The following is a 23,849-nucleotide window of genomic DNA, read 5'->3' as shown; positions in this document are numbered from 1 at the left end:
GTATGAGCCACTGAAGTTTTCAAACGTACTGCATTTTGATGATACAAGAACAAGAATCATAACCCAGATCTGGTATTGCATTTTGACAGTGACAGTGCAAGAAGCAGCAGAATAAGTACAGCATGAGAGATGTGACTCAAACATGGAGGCAGCATTTAAACTAAGAGTGTGTCTCCAGGTATGTCCATTTCAAGGATGTAAGCCTTTTATGTCCTGGAAAATACAGAACAAAAATTGGGGTTTTCTACATTTAAATTCTGATTACATTTCCTATTAAAGGTGTTTTCGGATTAGCCCTTTAGTCTTCTACAAGTCATTTGTAAAATGACTTAAGAGTATAAAAAATTTAAAAGGTTACATAGGATCTAGATAGCAAATGGTGATGGCCATGTTGCTGGCCATACAGACTTGTTAGTTACAAAGCACCAATTCTTACTTCAAGATTGAAAGACAGTACTTAGTATTAGTTGCAGAATGGGGCATAATTGTATTTTGTCCCTTAAGATATATTACTATACGAATATTTGGATCTAAATATGTGATTTCAAGATAATATATATAGCTCTTCAAAAATAAAGATGGGGCTGTTATACTGACCTATAAGAACTGAATGAGTCCAATGTATTAGAGAACAATATAAACAAGACATCTTTACCTTCCTAGTGTTAGTCAATCACTAGATGATTAGAGAGAACACTTTTCTTATACATTATTTATCTTCCCTGCTCTCAACAGTTTTGGACAGGGAGGTCTTAGGTTTTATCAGTGCCTCTCCAAGGTAGCTCAGAAGTTAGCTATACAGGTTCCTGAAGCCTGACTTTAGATGTTAATTGTGGCTAAGAAAACTCCATTTAATAAACTGATTCAATAAATGTTTCCTGAGTGCCAGACTCTATTCTAGTTTTTGAGATACATCAGGTAACAAAACAAAGATCCTTATCCTCAAGGAACTTACGCTTCAAAAAGTTCAGGAAAGTGTATGTTGAAAATATCATGCATGGATTTGAAATATTTATGTACCAAAGTACACGTATCTTTTAACTCTAGATTACATGAACTTTTAGAAGTACACTCATATGCTAGCCAGCGAAAGAGAAAATAAAGTAAATTCTATTATAGGTTAGAAGCTGGTAAATGCCTTGCAAGGTATAGCATGTTGCAGTCTTGAATAAGCCATCTAGGTAAGTCTCATTGTGAAGCTAACTTCTAAACAAAAACACCAAGATGAGAGAGTTACACAAGCAGATACCTGGTAGAAAATCATTTTGGGCAGACTCAACAAATACAAAGATCCCAAAGAAAAAAACAACCTGGCACAGTTTAAAAAAGAAAAAAAAAAAAAAAAAGGCATGGAAAGAATGAGAGGAATAGTACAAAGAAAAGAATTCATGCAACTAATGGGATTGCCCTGAAAGGCTTTTGTTTTCCTCTGAATGAAATGTAAAACATCTTCAATATTCAACAGAGGAATGACATGACCTGACTCGTTTTTAAAGGGAACCCTCTAATTGCCGTGAGGTATAAGGCACAAAGGAAGAAGCAGGGAGATGAGTCAGCTTCAGTTGGTGTTCATATTCCAAATTTCCAGATGCATTTAGAAGGGGAACGACATACATTTCCAGATACATTTTGAAGGGAGAAAAGGAGGGGTGGGGAAGGGGAGGGAAGGAGAGTCCAGTCAGGGATGACTCAATGCCTAAAGGAATTTACTCAACCTCTTTGTTCTGTCTCCGTATCTGTAAAATAGTCATAATTATAGTGTCAACCTCATCAAGTTGTCAAAAAATTAGAATAATATATATTTTAGAAGTGCATAATTATAGCCCTAAAAAGTGTCAGTTGTTTTTACTGTAGGGTGTTTGGTCTCCACAGGCTGCTCCTGTTTGCTGCAAGAAGTGTCAGTTTCAGGAAGTAAGCCGACCTTGCTGGATCTCTGCTGTTTCTGGTCACGTTCCTACCTGAAGCTGAGGACACGGGTCACCTCAGAGGAGTGGTATTACTTCGATAAATAATCAGTTTGTCTGTTCTCCAAAAAAAACACAGTAGAATGCTGCTGGAAGGCTAGCGAGTATTTTGACTCGCTACTGTAACCTATTTTCACTCCAGACTCAAAATGCACACTACAAGTACTACTACACAGGTTCTGTATAAACAAATTACTTTATAATTATTTATTTTTTAGATATTCAATGCATTGGATAGCACATTTGCAAAGAACAATTTGAAGTTTGTTCGGTTATGAAACAACTTGTTGTTACACTAAGACACAAAGTATTTGAGGTAATTCTTAAAGTGATCTTATCTATTAAAAGTTTACTAGATGTCAGGCATGTGGCATAGTGACTTAAGAAGCCACTTGGGATGCCCTCATCTCACAGTGCCTGGGTCTGATTCCAATCACACTCTGGGAGGCACCAGATAACAGTACAAGTACCTGGGGCCCTGCCACTCATGGGGGTCCTGGCTTCAGCCTGATCCAGCTTTGGCAGTTGGCAGCATTTGGGGAGTGAACCAGCAGATAGATCTTTCTGTGTCTGTCTCTCCCTCTCTGCTTTTCCAATGAAACAAAAATAAAATTTTAAAAAGGACAGAGATGGGGAAAAAAGGGCACCCTGATACACTGTTGGTGGGAATGTAAACTAATACAACCATTATGGAATACAGCAGGGAGATTCCTCAAAATCTGAAAACATCTATATGACCCAGCAGCCCTACTCATTGGAATTTACCTAAAGGAAATTAAATTATGATATGAGTTATCTGTAGCCCCCAGATTATAACAGTTCAATTCACAATAGCTAAGATATGGAATCAACCCAGATGTCTATCAACTGATGACTGGATAATTGCATAAAGAAAATGTGGTATGTCCATGGTGGAATACTACCTAGCCACAAAAAAAAAAAAAAATGAAAAAAAAAAGAATCATTTTTATTGTCTCTCACAACAAAAAGGATACAACTTGAGGCTATTATGTTTAGTGAAATTAGCCAGTCCCAAAGACAAATATGTGTTTTCTCTGATTTGTGGTGACTAATATACAGACTACAAAAAAAGATAATCTATAGGAATTAAACCGACATTTTGAGATTTGATTATTGTTTATAGCCCTTGTCCATACTCCTAACGAGCATGTTTTTTCTCCTTACTACCTGTTGACTTCTTTACTTAATGGGAGATTAAGCTTGTGATTATAAAGTAAACTAAAAATATGTCACTGCATAAATTAAAAGAAAAATAAGAAAGGGATGGTGGGAATGAGGGAGGTTAGAGTGAGAAGTACTGTGTTCCTAAAACTGTATATACGAAATCTGTTCCACTTACATACAGTTAAAAAGTTAAAAACATGCCATTTATTTTTTTTATAACTATAAAAATATATAATTAGAATTCAGGATGAGAAATTATATGATTTAATTTGTGGAAAAGTAACATTAACAAACTTATGAAACGAAACTGTGACTAACTCAAACAGCCAATGGATTAGGGATGTAATTAAAAATTAGGGACATAGCAATGGTAACCTGTGGCACAATCTGTCACCTGGAGATAAAGGCTCTTCTGACTCCTAATAAAAAAAAAACCTACAACACTGCTCTGTAGAAAGTACATACTGCAATATTTTGATGCTTTTCTTTTTCTAAGTAGGTTTTCCTTATGTAGTAATTAGAATAGTGAGCAGCCAAGATCACCCAGAACTGCCAACAAAAATGCCTCATCTGCATTAACTATAATTATTAGGAAGCTGTCAACCAGGAAGTGAAACTTGAGATGGATTTCTAACAAGCAGAATTTGGATACAGAATAAGAGACAGGAAGGTACACACTGCAATGTAAACCAATAAGTGGGTGCCTTATTGTTGGAGAGCAGAGAGTCATTCATTCAATTAAGATTTATTGAATACTTAATATCAAGTACTGTTTGGGGTAAAACAGTTCAAAGCAAACAAAAATCTCTGCCCATAGACCTTACATTCTACTAGAAAAGCATGAGGAAATGAAGATATTTAAAAATGTGACAGAATTGTGATGACTCTTGCATTTATATTTATTTTCAGAATAATGATTTCTCTTTCAGTAACTGCAATGGGTAGTAGATATAACCACCTAAAGCTAACTTTTTAACATGACAAAAATTGAAAACCACAGACATTACACATTACTGTACAACTTTAGCTGGGCACCCAAAACCTCTTTTACGATTCTTTTTATCCTTGGGATATCAGTACCTTCATTTTCTACATGAGTATACTCTTGAATCACCTTTTCCTGATCCCTGCTACACCCTTTCCCTGACACACTTCAGAAAGCACAATGAGGAGGAAATGAGGGTCAATCACCCTGTGCATGAAGCAACCAATACTAAAGGAGCAGTCCTGTTCTAGGACAATCTTTCCTCTGATGTTCGGGATTACATTCACTTCTTATTTTCTCCAGGATCTTGTACATCAGGTACTGCTGCCACCCATTCTCCTGACCCCAGCCCCACTGCCACCCTCCTCTTCACCTTCCTCTTTACTCAGAGGATGCAGACATTCTCAAACTCTTTCACCACACTACTATAGGCAATTAAAAGGGGGGAGGGAGAGCTCAGTTTAAAACTCTTTTGGCCCTAATGCTCTTCTATAATTAGTTTTTATTTCTTTCTTTACTTACCAAGCTTACCTAGATAAGCTTGGCTGTGATTTATCCCTGTAGCTTCCAATTTTGCCTCCAGCAAACTCATTCCTTGACTTAGTGCAACTTGACAATAGTTTTATTCTCAAAAAGCCACCAAAGACTCCTAATTATCTAGAATCAACATATACAAAAACTAAGAGATTCTCTTAAAATTAATATTCTGAAAGAACCTGAATAATCTGAAGTTTTAAGCTTTATTCAATTTTCACTACATGAATGTGTGCATAAACATAACAACCACTAGAATGTATTTAAAAACTAAAGGGTGTTCATTGTGAAAAAAACAAAACAACGAAAACACTGACCTGCATTGGTACAGGTTCCTTAAGATAATACCCTTCAACAATCTGCTCTTTTCTATAATGATCTATGATGTCACCAATGCTGTTAAAATAAAAATTACTACATTCATATAATTTGTCTCATAAAAACTGCAATATTTTAAATATATATATATATATATATATAAACTCTGTTACCAAGAATTATCAAGTCTTTTTTAAAAGGGTATAATGTGAACAAATAAATAGAATAAGTGATTCTAAGAGTCACATCATTTTAGAAAAACAACAAAGTTCTAATATAGGTTTTTAGGTCAGAATAGATGAGTCAGAGATTCCAATTTCCCATACACCTCCAGTGAGCAGTTATGACAACAAAACCATACTTAAGAGTCACTATAAACTGAAGAAATTATTTTAAGTCTACCTTTTGGGGACAGGAATAAGATCACTTCTGAGATACTGAGAATGAAGAACTGAAAAGTGACACTTATTTAGCAAGTAGAATTCAGGTAAACTAAGAATTCTTATGAGAAAATTTATACATTTTGCTGTTGTATCAGATGCAGTTAAGTCATAAAAAACATGAACAGCAGGTAAAGTAGGGAGGGAGGGAGAGGAAATGAGATAGAATAGCAGAGAATGGTAGTGTCAGATGTACTGAATAATCTTACTTTCCGTAACTTTATCAAAATAATAAGTGGTAATCACAAAGGTTTATCTTTCCTGGGAATTATTACTGACATTAATGTTGAAATGGGAGCATTTATTTCCAAAACAACTGAAAAAACTGCCATTTTCCCAGCACCAGAGTCACATAATTTTGACCTTTCTTAAAAAAGAAATTTACTTTTAAAACTAGAAACAATACACTTGAGCTTTATAAGGCGATCATATCCAGGGAATAAAAAGTCTAAAAATAACAGACTTGGAAGAATATCCAGGTCAGTATATTAGCATATATTTAATTAGCATATATAATTTTTTAAATCATGAATTTTGGAAGGACGCAAAGTAAAAGTCATTAATTTATAGTCATGTTTAACACTACTAATTATATTAAAAGTGTTATTTTTAAATAGGAAATTTTACGTAATTTTGAATCCATTATACTATAGTTATCAATATTTCAACTATTTTTTTTTGCAAAAGTAAAAGCTAACTATAAATTTCTTATGATTTACCTGTTATAATATCGGCCTCCCATCATAAACTGATTGTTTGGTGTTGGACATATTTTAAATCGCTGAATATTTTCATTGGTGCGAAAATACAGTGAATAATCCCCAGGAGTATTATCTGAGGGCCTCACAAGAAAACTGCAGACTTGGCCAACTGTAAAAATTAAACTGTTAGTTTTATTTCCTAATTATCAAATTAAAATGAAAAGGAGTTAAATAGTAATTACAAAGTGCATTCAAAGTCATACACATGCAAATTTTCACCAATAACTGCTCTTTAAAAACACTTTTTTCATATTTTCTGGTTTATGATTCACAAGTACCCATCTTGCTTGTCTGCTGTATCTCTGATCTATCATACCAGCTTCATTACATAAAAATGCAAATCAAAAATTTTGCAGCAATTACTTCTGGTCAACAACATCCATACCTTTCATAACTTGGAAAGAAGAGCAACTATATTTAACAGGCATTGGCCGAAACTGCCACATTCTATTTGTAAATTCCTTAATAAAAAGGCCCTAAAAATTAAAATCACTTTTGTTTAGGACAGACTTATTACTTTATCAATATATTCAATTAATAATTTGAAAATAATGGCTAGTAAAGAGAACAGTACCATAAAGCTTACAAAGGTGAATTGAAAATAACTGAAATATTTGTGGAACTATCAAAATCAATATACATGCACTGTATTTCATTCAACAGGCATGATCCTGTAAAGATAAGAAGCAAATTATCACAATAAATATATTCATATTAAGAATTTTGATATTTTCAATTGGCAGTGATTTAATATGGAGATGTTTTTCTGTTTGAATCTTAAAGACATAGGAAAAAACAGGACTTTACTGTTTTTGGAACCCCATAGTGAACACACAGAATAAGATATAATTTTTGTAATTTACTAATAGTGTTATTCATCTAGCCAATGCACCTGCTATCAAGATCATTTTTGACAAAAAGAACTGAAAAAAGAATCCTCCTTAAAGTGAATCTTCCAATCTTAATACACAATTGAAAAGAAATGAATGTGTTTCTTAGTTGATAAAACAAATCATATTTCTTCTAAAATGGAAGATATAAATTATTCATAAAAATGTGGCTGCAAGTGCTTAAGTGTATTTTTCAGGGAAGAAAATCCTGCTAGATTCTCAAAATAACACAGACCAAGATAAAAAACAAAGTAACATAAAAAACTTAAGGATATCCCCCTTCCAGCTTTATATGTCTAAAACTAGAGCCTCAAGTGAATTAAGTTTTTACTACTCTCCAAAATTCAACAAATTCATTAAAATAAGTATTTTTGATCCCACTTTGAAAGTTGTAATTTTGGCTTAGCAATTGGTCTCTATGACTATCATATAGAATTACTATGTTTTTTATGTTTCGAACCTATTTAATATAGATTAGATTAGTAGTAAAATTACACACTCCAAAAACTACCTCAAATCTTCCAAAAAAGCAAATTATTGTTTAAAAGTACATTGCCTTATGGTCTACAACAACAATTCAGACCTCATCTTTAATAATCAATGGATTATTCACCATGCTAATTTATTTCAGCAAATACAGAAATTATGAAACTAGTCATTTTTAAAGAACTAAGACTGCTAAATTACATAACACAGGTTAACCTTGTTTCAAATCTTTCTAAAATACAATTTACTGAAAAACTATTTGGTACGTAATTCACCCTTAAATATTTAGCAAGAATAAATGATGTTAGGATTTTTTTTTTTTTTTTTTTTTTTGGATAGGCAGAGTGGACAGTGAGAGAGACAGACAGAGAGAAAGGTCTTCCTTTGCAGTTGGTTCACTCTCCAATGGCTGCCGCGGCCAACGCACTGTGCTGATCTGATGGCAGAAGCCAGGTACTTATCCTGGTCTCCCATGGGGTGCAGGGACCAAGCACTTGGGCCATCCTCCACTGTACTCCCTGGCCACAGCAGAGAGCTGGCCTGGAAGAGGGGCAACCGGGACAGAATCTGGCGCCCCGACCAGGACTAGAACCCGGTGTGCCGGCGCCGCAAGGCAGAGGATTAGCCTAGTGAGCCGCGGCGCCGGCCAGGATGGTTTTTAAGTAACAAATCCACAATACCAGTCAATTTTTACTTTTAATTTTTAAATTTTCATTATAATAACAGGTTTTGGGAAATGTTAAAATTAGTACATTTTAAATAAGACTCAATTATATAATTCTACAAGTACACAAATACAAGAACATTGGCCTGCTATAGTTAACTGACAATCAAAATAACACATTATCACTCCATGAGGGGCTGAGAGACTAGTTTTTATTGTAATGGAAAGTATATGGCCATTAAAAAGAATAATAAAACTATGCATCTGCAGTTATGCACTGATCTCCCAACATATATCCTAACATAAAATATGATGCACATTGTTGTAACTGTGTGCGTGTGTAGGAGTGAGGAATAGAGATACACAGACACAGAACATCTCTAGAAACATACAGAAGAAAACTGTCATCAAGTTTACACGTAAGGAAAGAGACAGGGCCTGGATTAGAAGACAAATACCCTTTGTTTTATGCCATGTGTATGCTGCAACTAAAAACTATAACAAAAAACAGCAGCTTGTCAGAATCTGGCAAGAAATTAAAATATCCATAAACATTAACTGAACAGTAAAGACAAAACACATTATATGATAAATGGCTAACTCATTTTTTTATTCTTTTAAATAAAAACATTAGAAAAGGCAAGTGAACATAGAAGTACCTGTCATTAGTAAATTATAAGCTTCTTGTTTGGAAATCTTCCCGTGGAACCATCTTAAAAAGATAACAAATTAGATATATAAATCAAAATCTATTATGTTATCATATGATCAGAACTAAATAACGAACAAATTTAATTCAAACTGACAATAAAATAAATGCAACTGATCAAATTATCTAATTCCCATAACATTTGTTACATTTTATAAACATATTACACTCATTTCAATATAAAAAAAAAACCCTAGACCTATACACATAAACTACAATTTCCAAAGTAATAATCAACGTAAAAATAGCTATGAATTTTCAATCCTGTACTGACTATATGCTTGCTTCACAGTTAGCCCTTTTTTTCTTTTTGGGAATTTAGGCAGCGGGGCGGGCAGGGGCACAAGGCTAAGTACAGGTAAAACCCAAACCAGAACCACCCAGAAAATATGATGTTAATTAATTTTTGTCATATTTCCCTCAAAGGAAAATTTCTTATAACATACAGTAAGTTATTTTCTCAAATAATATGAGATTTATGCATACTTTTTGAAAGCCTAAAGGTAAAATTTTGTGATGACAATGAGTTAATACCAACATTAAGCATTGAAAGAAAAGGACTGTTTCTAATTCTATCTGAACCAATAGCCTATCAAACTAGTAAAGTATTTTATAGTATGTATTTTTAAAGTAAAGATATAGGGGCTGGCATTGTGGTGCCTACATCCCATATGGGCACCAGTAAGTGTCCTAGCTGCGCCACTTTTCAAGCTCCCTGCTAAAGCACTTGGGAAGGCAGTTGAAGATATGTCCCAAGTACTTGGTCTCCTGAACCCGGAGGTGAAGTTCCAGGCTTCTGTCTTCAACCTGGCCCAGCCCTGGCCTCTGTGGCCATTTGTGGAGTGAACCAGTGGATGGGAAGATCTCTGTCTCTGTCTCTCCCTCCCTCTGTAAACTCTGCCTTTTCAAAGAAATAAATCTTTATTTTAAAAAAATTAAGAATTCAGTTATTATTGTAAATGGCATCATTTGATTTAACTGAATTATTTAGAATTTACCTTCAAAGAAAATAGCATCTCTTTTAAAGAAAAAAGTAATGATTAGTCATCAAAGGATTTAAAATCTCCTCTTATTTACCTGTGGCTTATCTACCATACTGATTAACACAACCTGACACTTCCCGATCACCTCTACCACCTTGCTGCCTCTTCTTAGCATCTACACTTATTTCAAATAATGAATTTCAGCACAGGATTGAAAGTACATAAAAGACTACAACAGAAAGGTATTTTAAAGTCTAATATAGTTTTCTATTAAAAATAATAAAAACTAATACTTTTGAAATTTATATTTATTAAATAAAAGTTTTCTATTAAAAATACAAATATCCTTGTAATATTAACAAAAATCTAATGTTACAAGTTTTAAGTTATCCACACTATTACAGGTAAAAGTATGAAAAGTCAACTTCAGCTTTACCTTCTTACATAATGAAAAGTTAAACTTACAAATTCTCTCTTAAATCTCATTCCAACATTAACTCACTAATTCGGTTTCTGTGCTGCTCCCAGTGCAAATTATGAAGATTTTAAAAGAAAACTATGGCGACTAAAGCAATCTTGACTGCCTTAAAATGTAGTGGCGCTCCATATTTCATTTTAGTACAGGTAAATTGACTACTTAGTACAAATGCCACAACAGGATTTCTATATTCTGGGGCAGAGTGCACTAGATGAACTCCAAAGAGGAGTTTAAAGCTACAGAAAAAAAGAGAATTCAAAGAGGAGGCTAAAGAAGCAACAGATGGGAGGAGGTAGAAATTAACAAGATTTTTAGCTTAAAAACTGTAGTATCATTTTCTAAAGAGATTAAGAGTTTCATTCATTAGATTTATTCCTATACAATATTTCTCTCTTTTTAGCACACTGTTTGACACTGTGATTAAAAACATGACACTTTATTCTTAAGCAGACCCTACTCTAGCTAGGAAAAAAAAAAAACAAACAGTGTGTAACTGTAAAAATGACTTAGAAAACTCAGTAACTGTGATGACAGATACACAGACAGAAAAGCACCAACTCCAGTATGTACAGAGGAGAAGATGGAGGAAGAGTTACAATGGGAGGAGTGACAATAAGCTAAGTCTTGAAGTCTGAAAGAGTTGGGGACTCTGGCCCAGGAAACAGAGCTTGAGCAGTAGTATAAAGGAACACAACAGTATAGTGTGCATTTGAAGACCTCCAAGATGGCGGGTATAAAAACAGAAATGACAAGGGATAGGACTAGGAAAGGATAAGAACTAGGTCACAGATGTCTCTTCAGGCTCTACTAAGATAACAACAGAGAATCAGCTAAGGATTTTAGGTGAGAAAGAGATACAATCAATTATGAGCTAGTAGAAGAAAGAATCTGAGAGGACTGGAGAGTTAATACAGACCAACTTAGAGATATTGCTATATCAGAACCTTGTAGAAAGTTATTTTAAAAAAGCCTGAATTAGAATATGTTTATTACTTAAGACAAAGAAGAGGTTACACATACATACATTAAATATTTTAGGAGATAAAATCATAGGACTTGGTACCAAATAATGGAAACAGAGTAAGAAAGAAACTCAACCAGTTATACCATCCACTTAATTTCAAAAGGCATTCATATATGTTACCGAAAACACCTGGGAATTTAAGACACTTCACTGCCATAGCACCACCTTAAGAAATTAAAGGAAGCACACACACACATCAAATAAATGAGCAAGGCTAACTTTGCTTATGCTAAGCATGAAATGAGTGAAGATTATAACATTAAGAAAATGGAAGAATGAAAATGGCATTAAATAAAAGATGCCCCAGTGAAAGTGGGATTTATACATTACACTATGAGAAAACTGGATGTACTTTTAAATACTGACATTTGACCAATATTTAAAATAAAATGAACCTACACTAGTGTTTAAAATAACAAAAATCTAGATTTAGATTTTCTCTTAAAAATCAAGATTTCACATTCTTGTACATATCAACTACACAGAACAGTTACCTTACAATAGGCAGACTTTCTAGTGGAAACACTTCAAAACTAATACAATCAACAAAGTACACTGTCATTGACTGCAGTCTATTTTTAGCTACAAGGAATAATATAAAAATGTACTTAGAATATACCTCATATAATCCACCTATAGAATGACAGAAAACTAACTTTTAAAAGCTCTAATGAAAAGGTATTAGAAGACGAATAGTCTATTAAAATAATATGAATAAGAATTGAGATTAGCAGTTAAGATCTTTAAAAGAAATCTTACATAATCAAAATCAGTATGAATAGAAAAACTTCGTAGAATCTTGCTGAAATAGCAAATGATCTTGGAGAAAATTACTCTGACCACCACCAACAAAACACTGAACTATAAAATTTATAAAATGTACACCTACAATAAAAGAAAAATAATGATAAAAAGAAAACAAAGAAAAATTTGAAACTGTGACATTAATAATATTAATGTAATATTTAACAGAAAGTCTTTAGTTTGGTAATACAAGTTTTTGTACAAATTTTAGATCATCACCTGTTATTTAAAAATAAGACCTTATTACCTAGCCCCTGAGAAAATACTTAGACATCATTCCCTCAATGAATTAAAAAAAAAAAAAAATTAATCCAATCAAGAATAGATCTAAAAATATGTTCGGCTGAAGTTTTCTCATTAGAACGTTTACTCTCCCTCCCTGTGTCTGTCTGTCTCTCTATATATATGGTTTTCCCCTTTTAAAATTAACACAAACTTACATTTTGCCTTCATGTGGATCTTCTTCCCGACCCTAAAGGGAAGACATTAAGACAGTATTTTATATAATTAACTATTAATCTACTTTTATTAAAACCTCTGTGTCCCACTCTCAACCCCAATTCCCGTCTGGATTCATCACTGCAGCTTTGTCCTGCATTTTGAAAAATCAAATAGAATAAAACCAGATTTTTAAAACTAAACTTTGATTATCTCCCTGCTGCCTACAAATTCTTCCTTCTGCAATGAAAGTCCTTTACCAAAAAATTCAAGTCTATGTTGCTTGTCTGATGTTATCAACGGTCTTTATATACCTATAGAAAGCCATATATAACTATCTATTTTGCTTCCCTACATTTTTCTACCACTACAGACTATTTTCTTTTGTGGAACTCCTAAAAAATGAGTATATAAAATATATCTTATTATCTTTTGAACTTTACTTAATCTGTACTCCTATTTTTCAGATACACTAGTGTTATTCATACTACACAGTGGCTACAAACATCTTAAGGTCTTAGCCTTAAGTCTTAGTTAACATTCACCACCACAGGCAACAGCTATAAGAACTAGCACAATGCTGGATGCATAATTTTCACTGAAGTCTCTACTGAACTGCAATCCTAACATAATACCTGACACTGAATTTTCACTGAATACACAATAAGGAAAGAAGAGAAAAATAGTCTAAGCATACATGGATTTAATTCTCTCAATTTTGTCCTCACTCATTTAAATACCTAATCAAACTAAGATCCAATCACCATACCCAAGGCAGTATGCTAAAGCAACAACAATAAAATGAATAGAAGGGCCGCATTGTGAGGCAGTGGGATAAGGTGCATGCAATATGTAAAGTTGGCATCCCCTATCAGAATGCTGGTTCGAGTGCTGGCTGCTCTGCTTCCAATCCAGTCTCTGCTAATGTGCAGGGAAGGCAGCTGATGATGGCCCAAGTGCTTGGGCTCTTGACACCTATGGTTGACTTTGACTGAGTTCCTGGTTCTTGACTTCAGCCTGGCCCAGACCTGACTATTTCGGCCATCTGGGGAGTGAACCAGCAGATGGAAGATTTCTGTCTCTCTGTCCTTCTCTCCCTGTCACTCTGCCTTTCAAATAAATATATATATATTTTTTAATAAGTGAATAGCATTTTTATAAATGAATAGCCCAAAAGGAATTCACCTCTTATTGACACAAAAATTAATGTTATATGATGCAATGGAATACAGAACAAAGTGCTCTATAAACACAGGAGGACACAGTTTAACCTGAGAATCTACAAAAGCATAAAACCTCTGTCAAAGAAGGGGTGACACCTCAACTGAGTTGATAAAGATGAATAAAATTTGACATGACAAGAATATCAAAGAAGAGGAAATACAGGTACAGAGATATTCACGCTACAAACATTTACTGAATGCCTACTAATGCAGATACTGTTCAAAGCAATGGGGAGACATCAGTAAATAAAATCTCCTCTCAGAGAGCATATATTCTAACGTTAAGACATAAAAGTATAAATGTGCTTTAAAAACAATAATCTGAATTTTAATGTGGGAAATTCCTTAAACCCAACCATTAACACAATGCTTGGAACATGCTCACAATGTAGATAAGGTCCAAATGGCTTTCCAACCCAAAAGGAACTGACAACCTTCCAATGAATTCTAATTCTAATTCTAAAATTATAATAATACTGGTTTATAATTCTAACTTGGAATTCTTCCACTAAGTATGGCTATATTCCACAAACTATGACTATATTCATTTTTAGCAGCAATTCCACATTGCTTATTCCTACTGAGGTGATAACCCTTTGCTTTTTCATGTCTCCTTATCTTAGACTGGGTTTGTATCTTATTTTTCTACCAACACTGGGTACTTTTCAATTATCTTTATTACAGTTTATCTTGTTATATCTGATTTAGAATTCCAACAGCTCAAGGATAGTTCAACGACACTACAATTCCTTTAAATCATCTAGAAGAGGGTGATATACAGCAGGGAGATGGAAACCCAACATTGAAGTTTAAGAAATTCTGTAGAATATCTCTCTATGTAACTCTGCCTTTCAAATAAAATATAATAATTTTTTTTAAAAAATGTTGTAGGAAAATCAACATAGGCAGAAAGATGCCTCAGTTTCTTTTTTTTTTTTTAAAGATCTATTTATTTATTTGAAAGTCAGAGTTACAAGGGAAAGAAGGAGAAGCAGAGAGAAAGACAGACAAAGAGGTCTTCCATCCATTGGTTCACTCCCCAGTTGGCCACAACAGCTGGAGCTGCACCGATTCAAACCCAGGAGCCAGGAACTTCTTCTCTATCTCCCACATGGGTGCAGGAGCCCAGGCACTTACATCATCTTCTACTGCTTTCCCAGGCCATGGCAGAGAGTTGGACAAGAAGTGGAACAGCCAGGACTTGAACCAGCAACCATATGGGATGCCGGCACTGCAGGTGGCGGCTTTACTCACTACACCACAGTGCCAGCCCCAATGCCTCAGTTTGAATATTTTTTGCCTATATGGAATAAGTATTTCTCCCACTATTAGGATACAGAATACTAATTTAGGGATTAGCTGTTCTAATCCCCATTCTTCTACCATGTGACTATGAGTGCGGAATATATCACACCATTTCCTCAACTCCTTCCATCTTTTCTCTATATTTTACTTTTGTACACCAAAATCTGGTTGCCAGGATATGCACACAAGATGATTAATTCTAAAGAAAAATATTCTCCACTACCATCTTTCTGGAGCAAATCAGAGTATGGGTTTCTGAATGTTACAAGGTCCACAGCATAATTTAAAATCAGTAGGTTCGAGGGTTATAAAAGAACAGAAAGCCATCTATCTTGCTAGATAAATCGGAAAGGAAAGCATGACTTCCGAAATTATAATGTCTGGCATATCTTAGTGGTAGTGAACACTGAATGCTCACTTGTTATTTAAAAATGCACATATATGGTAATTTTTACAGTGTGATAACATGACTAATAACACATTATATGATGGTAACAAAAGAATACTGAAAATACAGAACAATTTGTGGAGGCCGGTACTGTGGTGTAGTATGCTAAGCCTCTGCCTGTGGTACCAACATCCCATATGGGAGCCAGTTTGAAACCTAGCTGCTCCTCTTCCGATCTAGCTCTAGGTTAACGGCCTGGGAAAGCAGTGGAAAATGGCCCAAATGCTGCACCCAGGTAGGAGACATGGAAGAAGCTCCTGGGTTCAGACAGGCCAATCTTGGCTATTTCAGCCATTTGGGGAACCATTGGACAGAATACCTTTCTTCGTATCTCTCTCTCTCTCTGTGGAACCAGTGGACAGAATACCTTTCTTTGTGTCTCTCTCTCCTCCCTCCCTCCCTCCCTCCCTCTCTTTCTGTAACTCAAACTCTCAAATAAATAAATCTTAAGAAACAAAACAAAAAAACCGTGTGTGGTAATAAATGTGTAATGTACTTGAATTTTTCCAAGGTTACTGAAAAATTATACATATATTTGATAGCTAAACTATTTGAAACCAAACCATGATCAGTCTTAAGTAATTTCATTTGAGTAAGAATAGGAGAGTGATAAAAAACTACAAAAATAAACAAATTTTTAAGACATTTTTAATTCAGAAACTCACAAAACCTTTCTGAAAATTGGCAGGTACATATTTTAACAAATTGGCTTGGCTACTTTCTTTACAAAAAATAGCATTTCCTAGAAGTAAAGATTTCTTAAGGAAAAATTTCCTGTACTTATAAAGTCTTCCATAAAAGAAATCATACGTAAGTAATTTCCATGATTATGAAGAAGTTTGATTCTTTTAAAAAATATTTAGAATTTTGAGTTGAAAAGAACAAACTTACCACCTCTTCCACTAGGTCTTCAACAATAAGGCCTTGCTCGTCTGTTCTTAGATTTGTAACCCACATCCATCCATCTTCTAATTCATTATGAACAATGAACATATCTCCTTTTAAGAAACTAAAGACATCAATTATGAAGTTATTAAAATAAAAAATGTTAATCATGGAGTTCTGAGTAGTTGTATTCCATAAGCACAAATATGATACTGGGAAAATGTAGGTGATTATAGTCCTAAGCCAGGAGCCAGGTGCTTCTTCCTGGTCTCCCATGGGGTGCAGGGCCCAAGCACCTGGGCCATCCTCCACTGCCCTCCCAGGCCACAGCAGAGAGCTGGACTGGAAGAGCAGCAACCGGGACTAGAACCCGGTGCCCTTATGGGATGCTGGCGCCACAAGGCAGAGGATTAACCAAGTGAGCCACGGCACCAGTCCCTACAAACAACTTCCATTAAGTAAATCTATTCTCACATTCTTAAAAGTTTCTTTATACTATTCCAAGTTTGTTTCTTAGACAAGATTCAGAAAACAAGTTGTGTACAAAACTTTCCTCTGTACTGGATGATCACAAAACATCACAAGAAACTTAGTTATACAACTCTTCTAAAAGGTGGCCACTGCTGCACTAACTGAATGGCAGTACACATTATTCTTTAACTATTGAAATTATTCTTTTCTAAAATCATCCAAATGAGCACATTAAAAAAAAAATCTTGAGTGTAAAATCAGAATATATAAACAAGAACTGAAAATGTAAAATGGTGCAATTTCTTGACTAAAAGTAGTCTTTAAATTTCAAGTTCTGTTACTATTGCTATGCCAACGTTTTATGGTACAAAAACAAAAAACTTCTAAAAAAAAGATTACTAGCACCAACAACATAACCCATAAGATTCTTTTGTACTATTTTGCATTTCCCCAAAAGAGGTTAAAGTACTTTATTAAATCACATTAATTTTCAGATATTTTTACCTTTTAAAATATTTCACAGGTATGCACAAATTTTTCAAAAAATTCTAACACCATACAAATTTATATTAGCAAATTAAAAGTTATAAATTCTAATTTGTTTGAATTACCATCTTCTTAGATCATCACTTCTGCTTTTGTTGGGTCTCAAGACTCATCTATCTATCTATATATATATATATATTTTTTTTTTTTTTTGGACAGGCAGACAGGCAGAGTGGACAGTGAGAGAGAGAGACAGAGAGAAAGGTCTTCCTTTGCCGTTGGTTCACCCTCCAATGGCCGCCGCGGCCAGCGCGCTGCGGCCAGCGCACCGCGCTGATCCGATGGCAGGAGCCAGGAGTCAGGTGCTTTTCCTGGTCTCCCATGGGGTGCAGGGCCCAAGTACCTGGGCCATCCTCCACTGCACTCCCTGGCCACAGCAGAGAGCTGGCCTGGAAGAGGGGCAACCGGGACAGAATCCGGCGCCCTGACTGACCGGGACTAGAACCCGGTGTGCCGGCGCCGCTAGGCGGAGGATTAGCCTAGTGAGCCGCGGCGCCGGCCCATCTATATTCTTAACAATTGATATCTTAAATGGCTCTTATTTATCTTGCATATCTACTGATATTTATTCACATTAGAATTTAAAACAAATGTTTTTAAACATTTACTAATTACCATATTATATATCTCATTACATAAACTACATGAGTATTCATTATAACTTTTAAAAGTTTATCAAGAATACTACTATACATGTCTGCAAGTCTCTAATGTCTGCTTCCAACTGAAAATGGACAGATTCTCACATCTGTTCCAGCACTCAGTCTGTTACTACATCATTTTTTGCTTAAAGGGTACAAAGAAAATCTGGCTTCACATAAATAAGTACCTATGAAAAGAGTATTTTAATAACCTTTTCAGATAATTACAGATATTCCCTGGTATTGTACCAAATATAAATATTCTATATTACACTAACACAAGTGTTACTTTATCTTATAGCTTAGTTATAATGTGGTATCTAAAGCTATGTGTCAGTGAACTTTATGCATTCAAATGACATCAATTGGTCTATTTTGCACTCTGGATATCTTAACTGCACAGAATTTTCTAACATCCTGCATTGAACATTTAGAGAACACAGTTTCAGGGGCCGGCACTGTCGCTTAGCGGATAAAACTGCCACATGCAGCACTGGCATCCAATATGGGCGCCAGTTCGAGTCCCGGCTGATCCACTTCCAACTTTCTGCTATCGCCTGGGATAGCAGTAGAAGATGGCCCAAGCCCTTGGGCCCCTGCACCCATGTGGAAGACCTGGAAGAAGCTCCTGGCTCCTGGCTTTGCAACCACCAACCTCTGGCTGTTGCAGCCACTTGGGGAGTAAACCAGCAGATCAAAGACCCCTCTTTCTCTCTGCTTCTGCCTCTCTGTAACTCTGCCTTTCAAATAAATAAATAAATCTTGGGGCTGGTTTTGTGGCATAGCAGGTAAAGCCACCACCCGCAGTGCCGGCATCCCATATGGGAGCCAGTTCGAGTCTGGCTGCTCCACTTCTGATCCAGCTCTCTTGTGGCCTGGGAAAGGAGAAGATGGCCCAAGCGCTTGGGCTCCTGCACCAGTATGGGAGACCCAGAAGAAGCTCCTGGCTCCGGATAGGTACAACTCCGGCCATTGTGGTCAATTGGGGAGTATACCAGTGAATTGAAGCCCTCTCTCTGCCTCTCCTCTCTCTGTGTAACTCTTTCAAATAAATAAATCTTAAAAACATAAATAAATAAGTAAATCTTAAAATGAAAAAGAAAATACAGCTTCACTGAGCAGTGCATATGCCCCAGTTAACAAATGATACACTATCAAAACATCTCATTCTTTAATATCAACACCGATCTCAATAGAAAGCCATTGTTTTGGAGTTGTCAAACTCTTGATGGCTGATGCAAGGTTTCCTAAATTTGAATTTTTGCTTGCAAACTCACATTTTGTCATTGGCAACCAATACTGTCAGTTATTTTCTTGACATAACACTCTCACATTGCTTTTCGAAAAAAGATGTCAAAACTGGAGTCTGAATAACAGCTTGCCTGTCAGTCATTCTCTCAAGTAAAAACAGTATGCATAAAAGCAGATTGGTTGAACTCAAGACATTGTACTTTGCAACACAGAAGTGTACTTCCCATTTCATCTAACAGAATATTAAAAATGTGTATAGTTGATGGTTGAAATTTAATAGCATAACCATTTTCTCTACCTTATTTTGAAAGACAGGGTGACACAGAAAGGGAGGGAAAGAGAGGGAGGAGGAGAGGAAGAGGCAGGGGAAAGAGGGAGAAGGAGAGGGAGGGGGAAGAGGAAGAAAGATCTTCTATCTGCTAGTTCACTCCCCAAACGGTGGTAATGGTCAGGGCTGGGAGGCTGAAGCAGGGAACTACATCCTGGTCTCCCATATCGGTGGCAAGGGTAACAAGTACGTTAGTCATCTTCCACTACCTTCCGAGGCATATCAGCAGGGAGCAGGATAGGAAGCGGAACCACTGGGACTCAACTGGTGCTCTAATTATAGTAATCGGTGTGGCAGGTGGCAGCTTGACCTGCTGTGCCACAATGCTGGCCCCAAGAACATTCTTAGGTGCAACTATTTTTGATTACTTGCAAGTCTGTGGCAATGAAGAATACTATACAACCTAGTGCCATCCACCTTGATTTTTACTTAACTACCAGTAGTTTTACCATCCACTACATTTGTACCATCACTGTAAAAATCACAGTGGAAAAGGTAAATGATGTTTTAGTATAATTATGGAAGTACTTCTGATCACAAGGATTGTGGTGGTTAATTCTATGTGTCAAACTGTGTCACACAGTACCCAGAATAAATACTTCTGCATTTATCTATGAAGGTAGTTCAGAGTAGTATCAGCATTTTAATAAGTGGGCATATATAAAATATCCTGCCCTCTCAGTGTGGGTGGGCATCATCCAATCCAGGGCGAGTCTGAAGAGAATAAATTTGTAGGAAAGAGAATTCTGCCCCTTTCTTTGCTCCCTGGTTGAGCTGGGACACTTCATCTCTCCTTCCCCTGCCTTCACACGGGGTTACACCTACTTTCCTGATAGGCTTTTGGGCCCAGACTGTATTACACCAATGGCTTTCTAGGTCTCCAGCTTGCAGGAAGCAGACCACAGGACTTCTCAACTTACATAATTATGTGAAACAGTTTCTCACAGTCTCTGGAGAACTCTGAGTGAACTTCAAGAAATTCATGGAAAGAGGGAATTAAATGATGATGCTGGAGCGGGTGTCCAGCCCAGTAGTTAAGATGCCTTCCGCATTGTAGTGTCTGGGTTCAATTCCTGGCTCTAGCTCCCTACCAAACAGATCACAAAAGGCAGCAAGTGAAGGTTGGAGTATTTGCGTTCCTGCCATCCACATGGGAGACTGGGATTGCTTTCTGGCTCCTAACTGTGGCCCAGCCCAGCCCTGGCTGTTGCGGGCATTTGGTGAGTAAGCAAGCAGAAAGCAGTTTTCTTTTTCTTTCTGCCTCTCAAATAAATAGAGAAAAAAACAAACAAATATTACTAAAGATGATGCACATTTTCATGACCTTTTTGAAAGACCTTTATACATGGGCCATCTGAAACAGATATTAAATTCCAGAGTTACATGGATCATACTTCAAGAACTGCTGTCCTAGATGATCCCACTTGGAATTTACAAAGTATCTACAATTCCTGAATTTTTAGTTCACCACCATTCTCATTTATTAGATATATATTTTTTTGCTTTCTTTTAATGGTCTTTCCAACTTAAAAGACAAAAGGTATGTTTAAATAGAACTCAAGACTTTTAGAACTACATACAAATGGAATTCCTATTAGAGATCAAATACCTATCCTGTTTTCTTAATACCATATTTCCAGAAATTTTTAGTGCAATGTAAGATTTTCCACTATATTTTGAATGCTCCCAGTGATTTCAAAGAGCAACTCAGAATCAGTAATTTTTTTTTTTTTTTTTTTTTTTTTTTTTTTTGGATAGGCAGAGTGGACAGTGAGAGAGAGAGAGACAGAGAGAAAGGTCTTACTTTTGCTGTTCGTTCACCCTCCAATGGCCACCGTGGCCAGCGTGCTGTGGCCGGCGCACCGCGCTGATCCGATGGCAGGAGCCAGGTACTTATCCTGGTCTCCCATGGGGTGCAGGGCCCAAGTACTTGGGCCATCCTCCAGTGCATTCCCTGGCCACAGCAGAGAGCTGGCCTGGAAGAGGGGCAACCGGGACAGAATCCGGCGCCCCGACTGACCGGGACTAGAACCCGGTGTGCCGGCGCCACAAGGCGGAGGAGAATCAGTCATTATTCAAAAGCAATCTTCCATATTTAAGGTAAGAAACATTCTGGCAACATTAAATGGCTTACAGAAAGTATAAAAATTTGACTATCATTTATATAAGAAATCAAATTACATAAACGAAAAACAAGATATCACATTCTATAATTCTATAATATTCTATCATTTAAAATTATCCACCCCTTATGTAAAACAGAAGGCTAATTATCATCTCAGCATCATTTATAGCTGTGGCATAACTGTCACTTGGTAATACAAATTAAAATGAGTAAAGGTAGAAGAAAACTTGCCTTACTTGGTTTACAGGCAGTGTAACAAAAGCTAAACTATTTCTCCAACAGATCTTTATTCACAATCTGAACAGATAAGCCAACCCAGGATGGTAAGAATAACAGATCCAGGATTACCTTCCTGGAGGCTATTTTCTGAATTTCTAAGACTAACACATCCTTCAAAGTCTAGCTCTTTCAACTGCCTATTTCAATGCTTATACATGAGAATATACTATAAAATACCTTATTTCATCAGTGTCTGGTACTTTTGTGTAAGGCAGAATGGCTCGCACACGCCTTCTATCTTCTACTGGCTAGAAACAATTAAAAAACAATTAAAGAAAGATTTACAAAGGATAGTCTTTTTGTCTTTACGTGGAAAGAAGTAGGTCCACACAAAGTTAAAGCCAATATTTTATAACCTCCCTGGAATCATCATTCAAATTAATTTTTACTGAGCATCTAAATACCCAGAGGCCAGAAATACCTGCTGCTTGTTGTTAAAGAAATTCTTTTTAAAGTATAACCAGAATGTTTTTAACAGGTAATATGAATGAACATTTAATTTTAAATAAACCACATAGGATACATAAATTAACCTTTCTCTGCAGCATCTTCAGGATTAGCATATGAACTCAGTAATTACTCCACAGACATTCAAATATATTTGGTAGGCTATTACTACACAGTATTAATATTTTTAAAATCTGCCTACTTAAATACAAAATTACATAAAAATTACTTTTCCTTTTTTCAAAGATGTTACTAGCTTTGTTTAAAGTGACATTACAACCACAAGAATTTAATGCAATACATACTTCTTGAATTACAATAAACATAACAAATAAATTTAATAAGCACTAAACCCATTATTAAAATGAAAAAACAAAGTTCTCAAAGATATTTCATCCAAGTTTTACTTGCCTCTGGTGGTGCAACTGGATAAAGTAATTTTTCTCCTTTAAGTAAACAAGAAACATGACTGTAATAACCTATTAGGTCTGACAGTGAAGAAAAACGTCTTCCACCAATGTAGTAATCTCCACACATGGCAATAATCCTATTTGGACAGGAAAAAAAACATATCACTACATAAAGTCTTTAAGCCAGTTTAAGACTAAATTTCATCAAGAAATTATAAATCCATTAATATTCACCATCTTTTCCTTTGTACCTATATTCCTATATTAAGGTAGTACTCAATATCTTTATCATGGGCAAAAATACATGAGACTATTTCTTTTATATGTGAATTTAATGACATAAGAAATTCAATATTAAATTGTGTATGTATTTATTATGCTTCATGAGACCTACAAACCTCTATATAATGCAATCAATTGGTTGAAAAATTCAGCCTCAGATACCTCTCTTTACTTTCCATATTTGAGATTGAATTAGCTATTTCAAGTAAGTTCTCTCTGGCCAAAAGTAGATCACAGATCCACAAAATGTAACAATTTCACACATATGTAAGTATATGATATGCTCTTAAAGCTTATTTTAAAATCTAAAAATCAAAGGTATATACTTTATCAACAATATAGGTTCTACATGGTTTTCTTCCTTTGTCCCATAAAAATGAACTAGGATATGATAAATATAAAAATATTTATATTCAAACTATACTATCTACACTTGAAAATCAACATGACCATTCATTGAAGTGACTGCAAAGTTTCAGAATAGTGAATCTAAGAATTAAAGGCTCAGGGCAGGTGCTGTGGTGTAGCAGGTAAAGCTACCACCT

The 23,849-nt window shown here is 35.5% G+C and overlaps 1 protein-coding gene across 3 annotated transcripts in view; it reads right to left on the bottom strand.

Annotated features, from left to right (window-relative positions):
• The window catches only part of RASA1 (RAS p21 protein activator 1), a 93,832-nt gene that overhangs the window by 26,123 nt on the left and 43,860 nt on the right, over positions 1-23,849 (bottom strand). For 2 of the 3 annotated variants that reach the window (XR_011381862.1, XM_070056402.1), the window contains exons 3-9: positions 23,020-23,159; positions 22,343-22,409; positions 16,531-16,648; positions 12,666-12,697; positions 8,887-8,939; positions 6,146-6,296; positions 4,986-5,064 (exon numbers count right to left, since the gene is read on the bottom strand). Coding sequence is in view for 2 of the 3 variants with exons in the window: in XM_070056402.1 (XP_069912503.1) it covers positions 4,986-5,064; positions 6,146-6,296; positions 8,887-8,939; positions 12,666-12,697; positions 16,531-16,648; positions 22,343-22,409; positions 23,020-23,159 (640 nt within the window). In the remaining variant the exon portion in view is untranslated. Of the gene's footprint in view, positions 1-4,985; positions 5,065-6,145; positions 6,297-8,886; positions 8,940-12,665; positions 12,698-16,530; positions 16,649-22,342; positions 22,414-23,019; positions 23,160-23,849 lie in introns of all 3 variants that reach the window. The other variant, XM_051854022.2, reaches the window with a different exon arrangement.

This window comes from Oryctolagus cuniculus, chromosome 14, assembly GCF_964237555.1.
Source record: "Oryctolagus cuniculus chromosome 14, mOryCun1.1, whole genome shotgun sequence".
Lineage (NCBI taxonomy): Eukaryota > Metazoa > Chordata > Mammalia > Lagomorpha > Leporidae > Oryctolagus > Oryctolagus cuniculus.
Note: the sequence above shows the minus strand (reverse complement) of the source record. Positions and strands in the feature narration are given on the sequence as shown.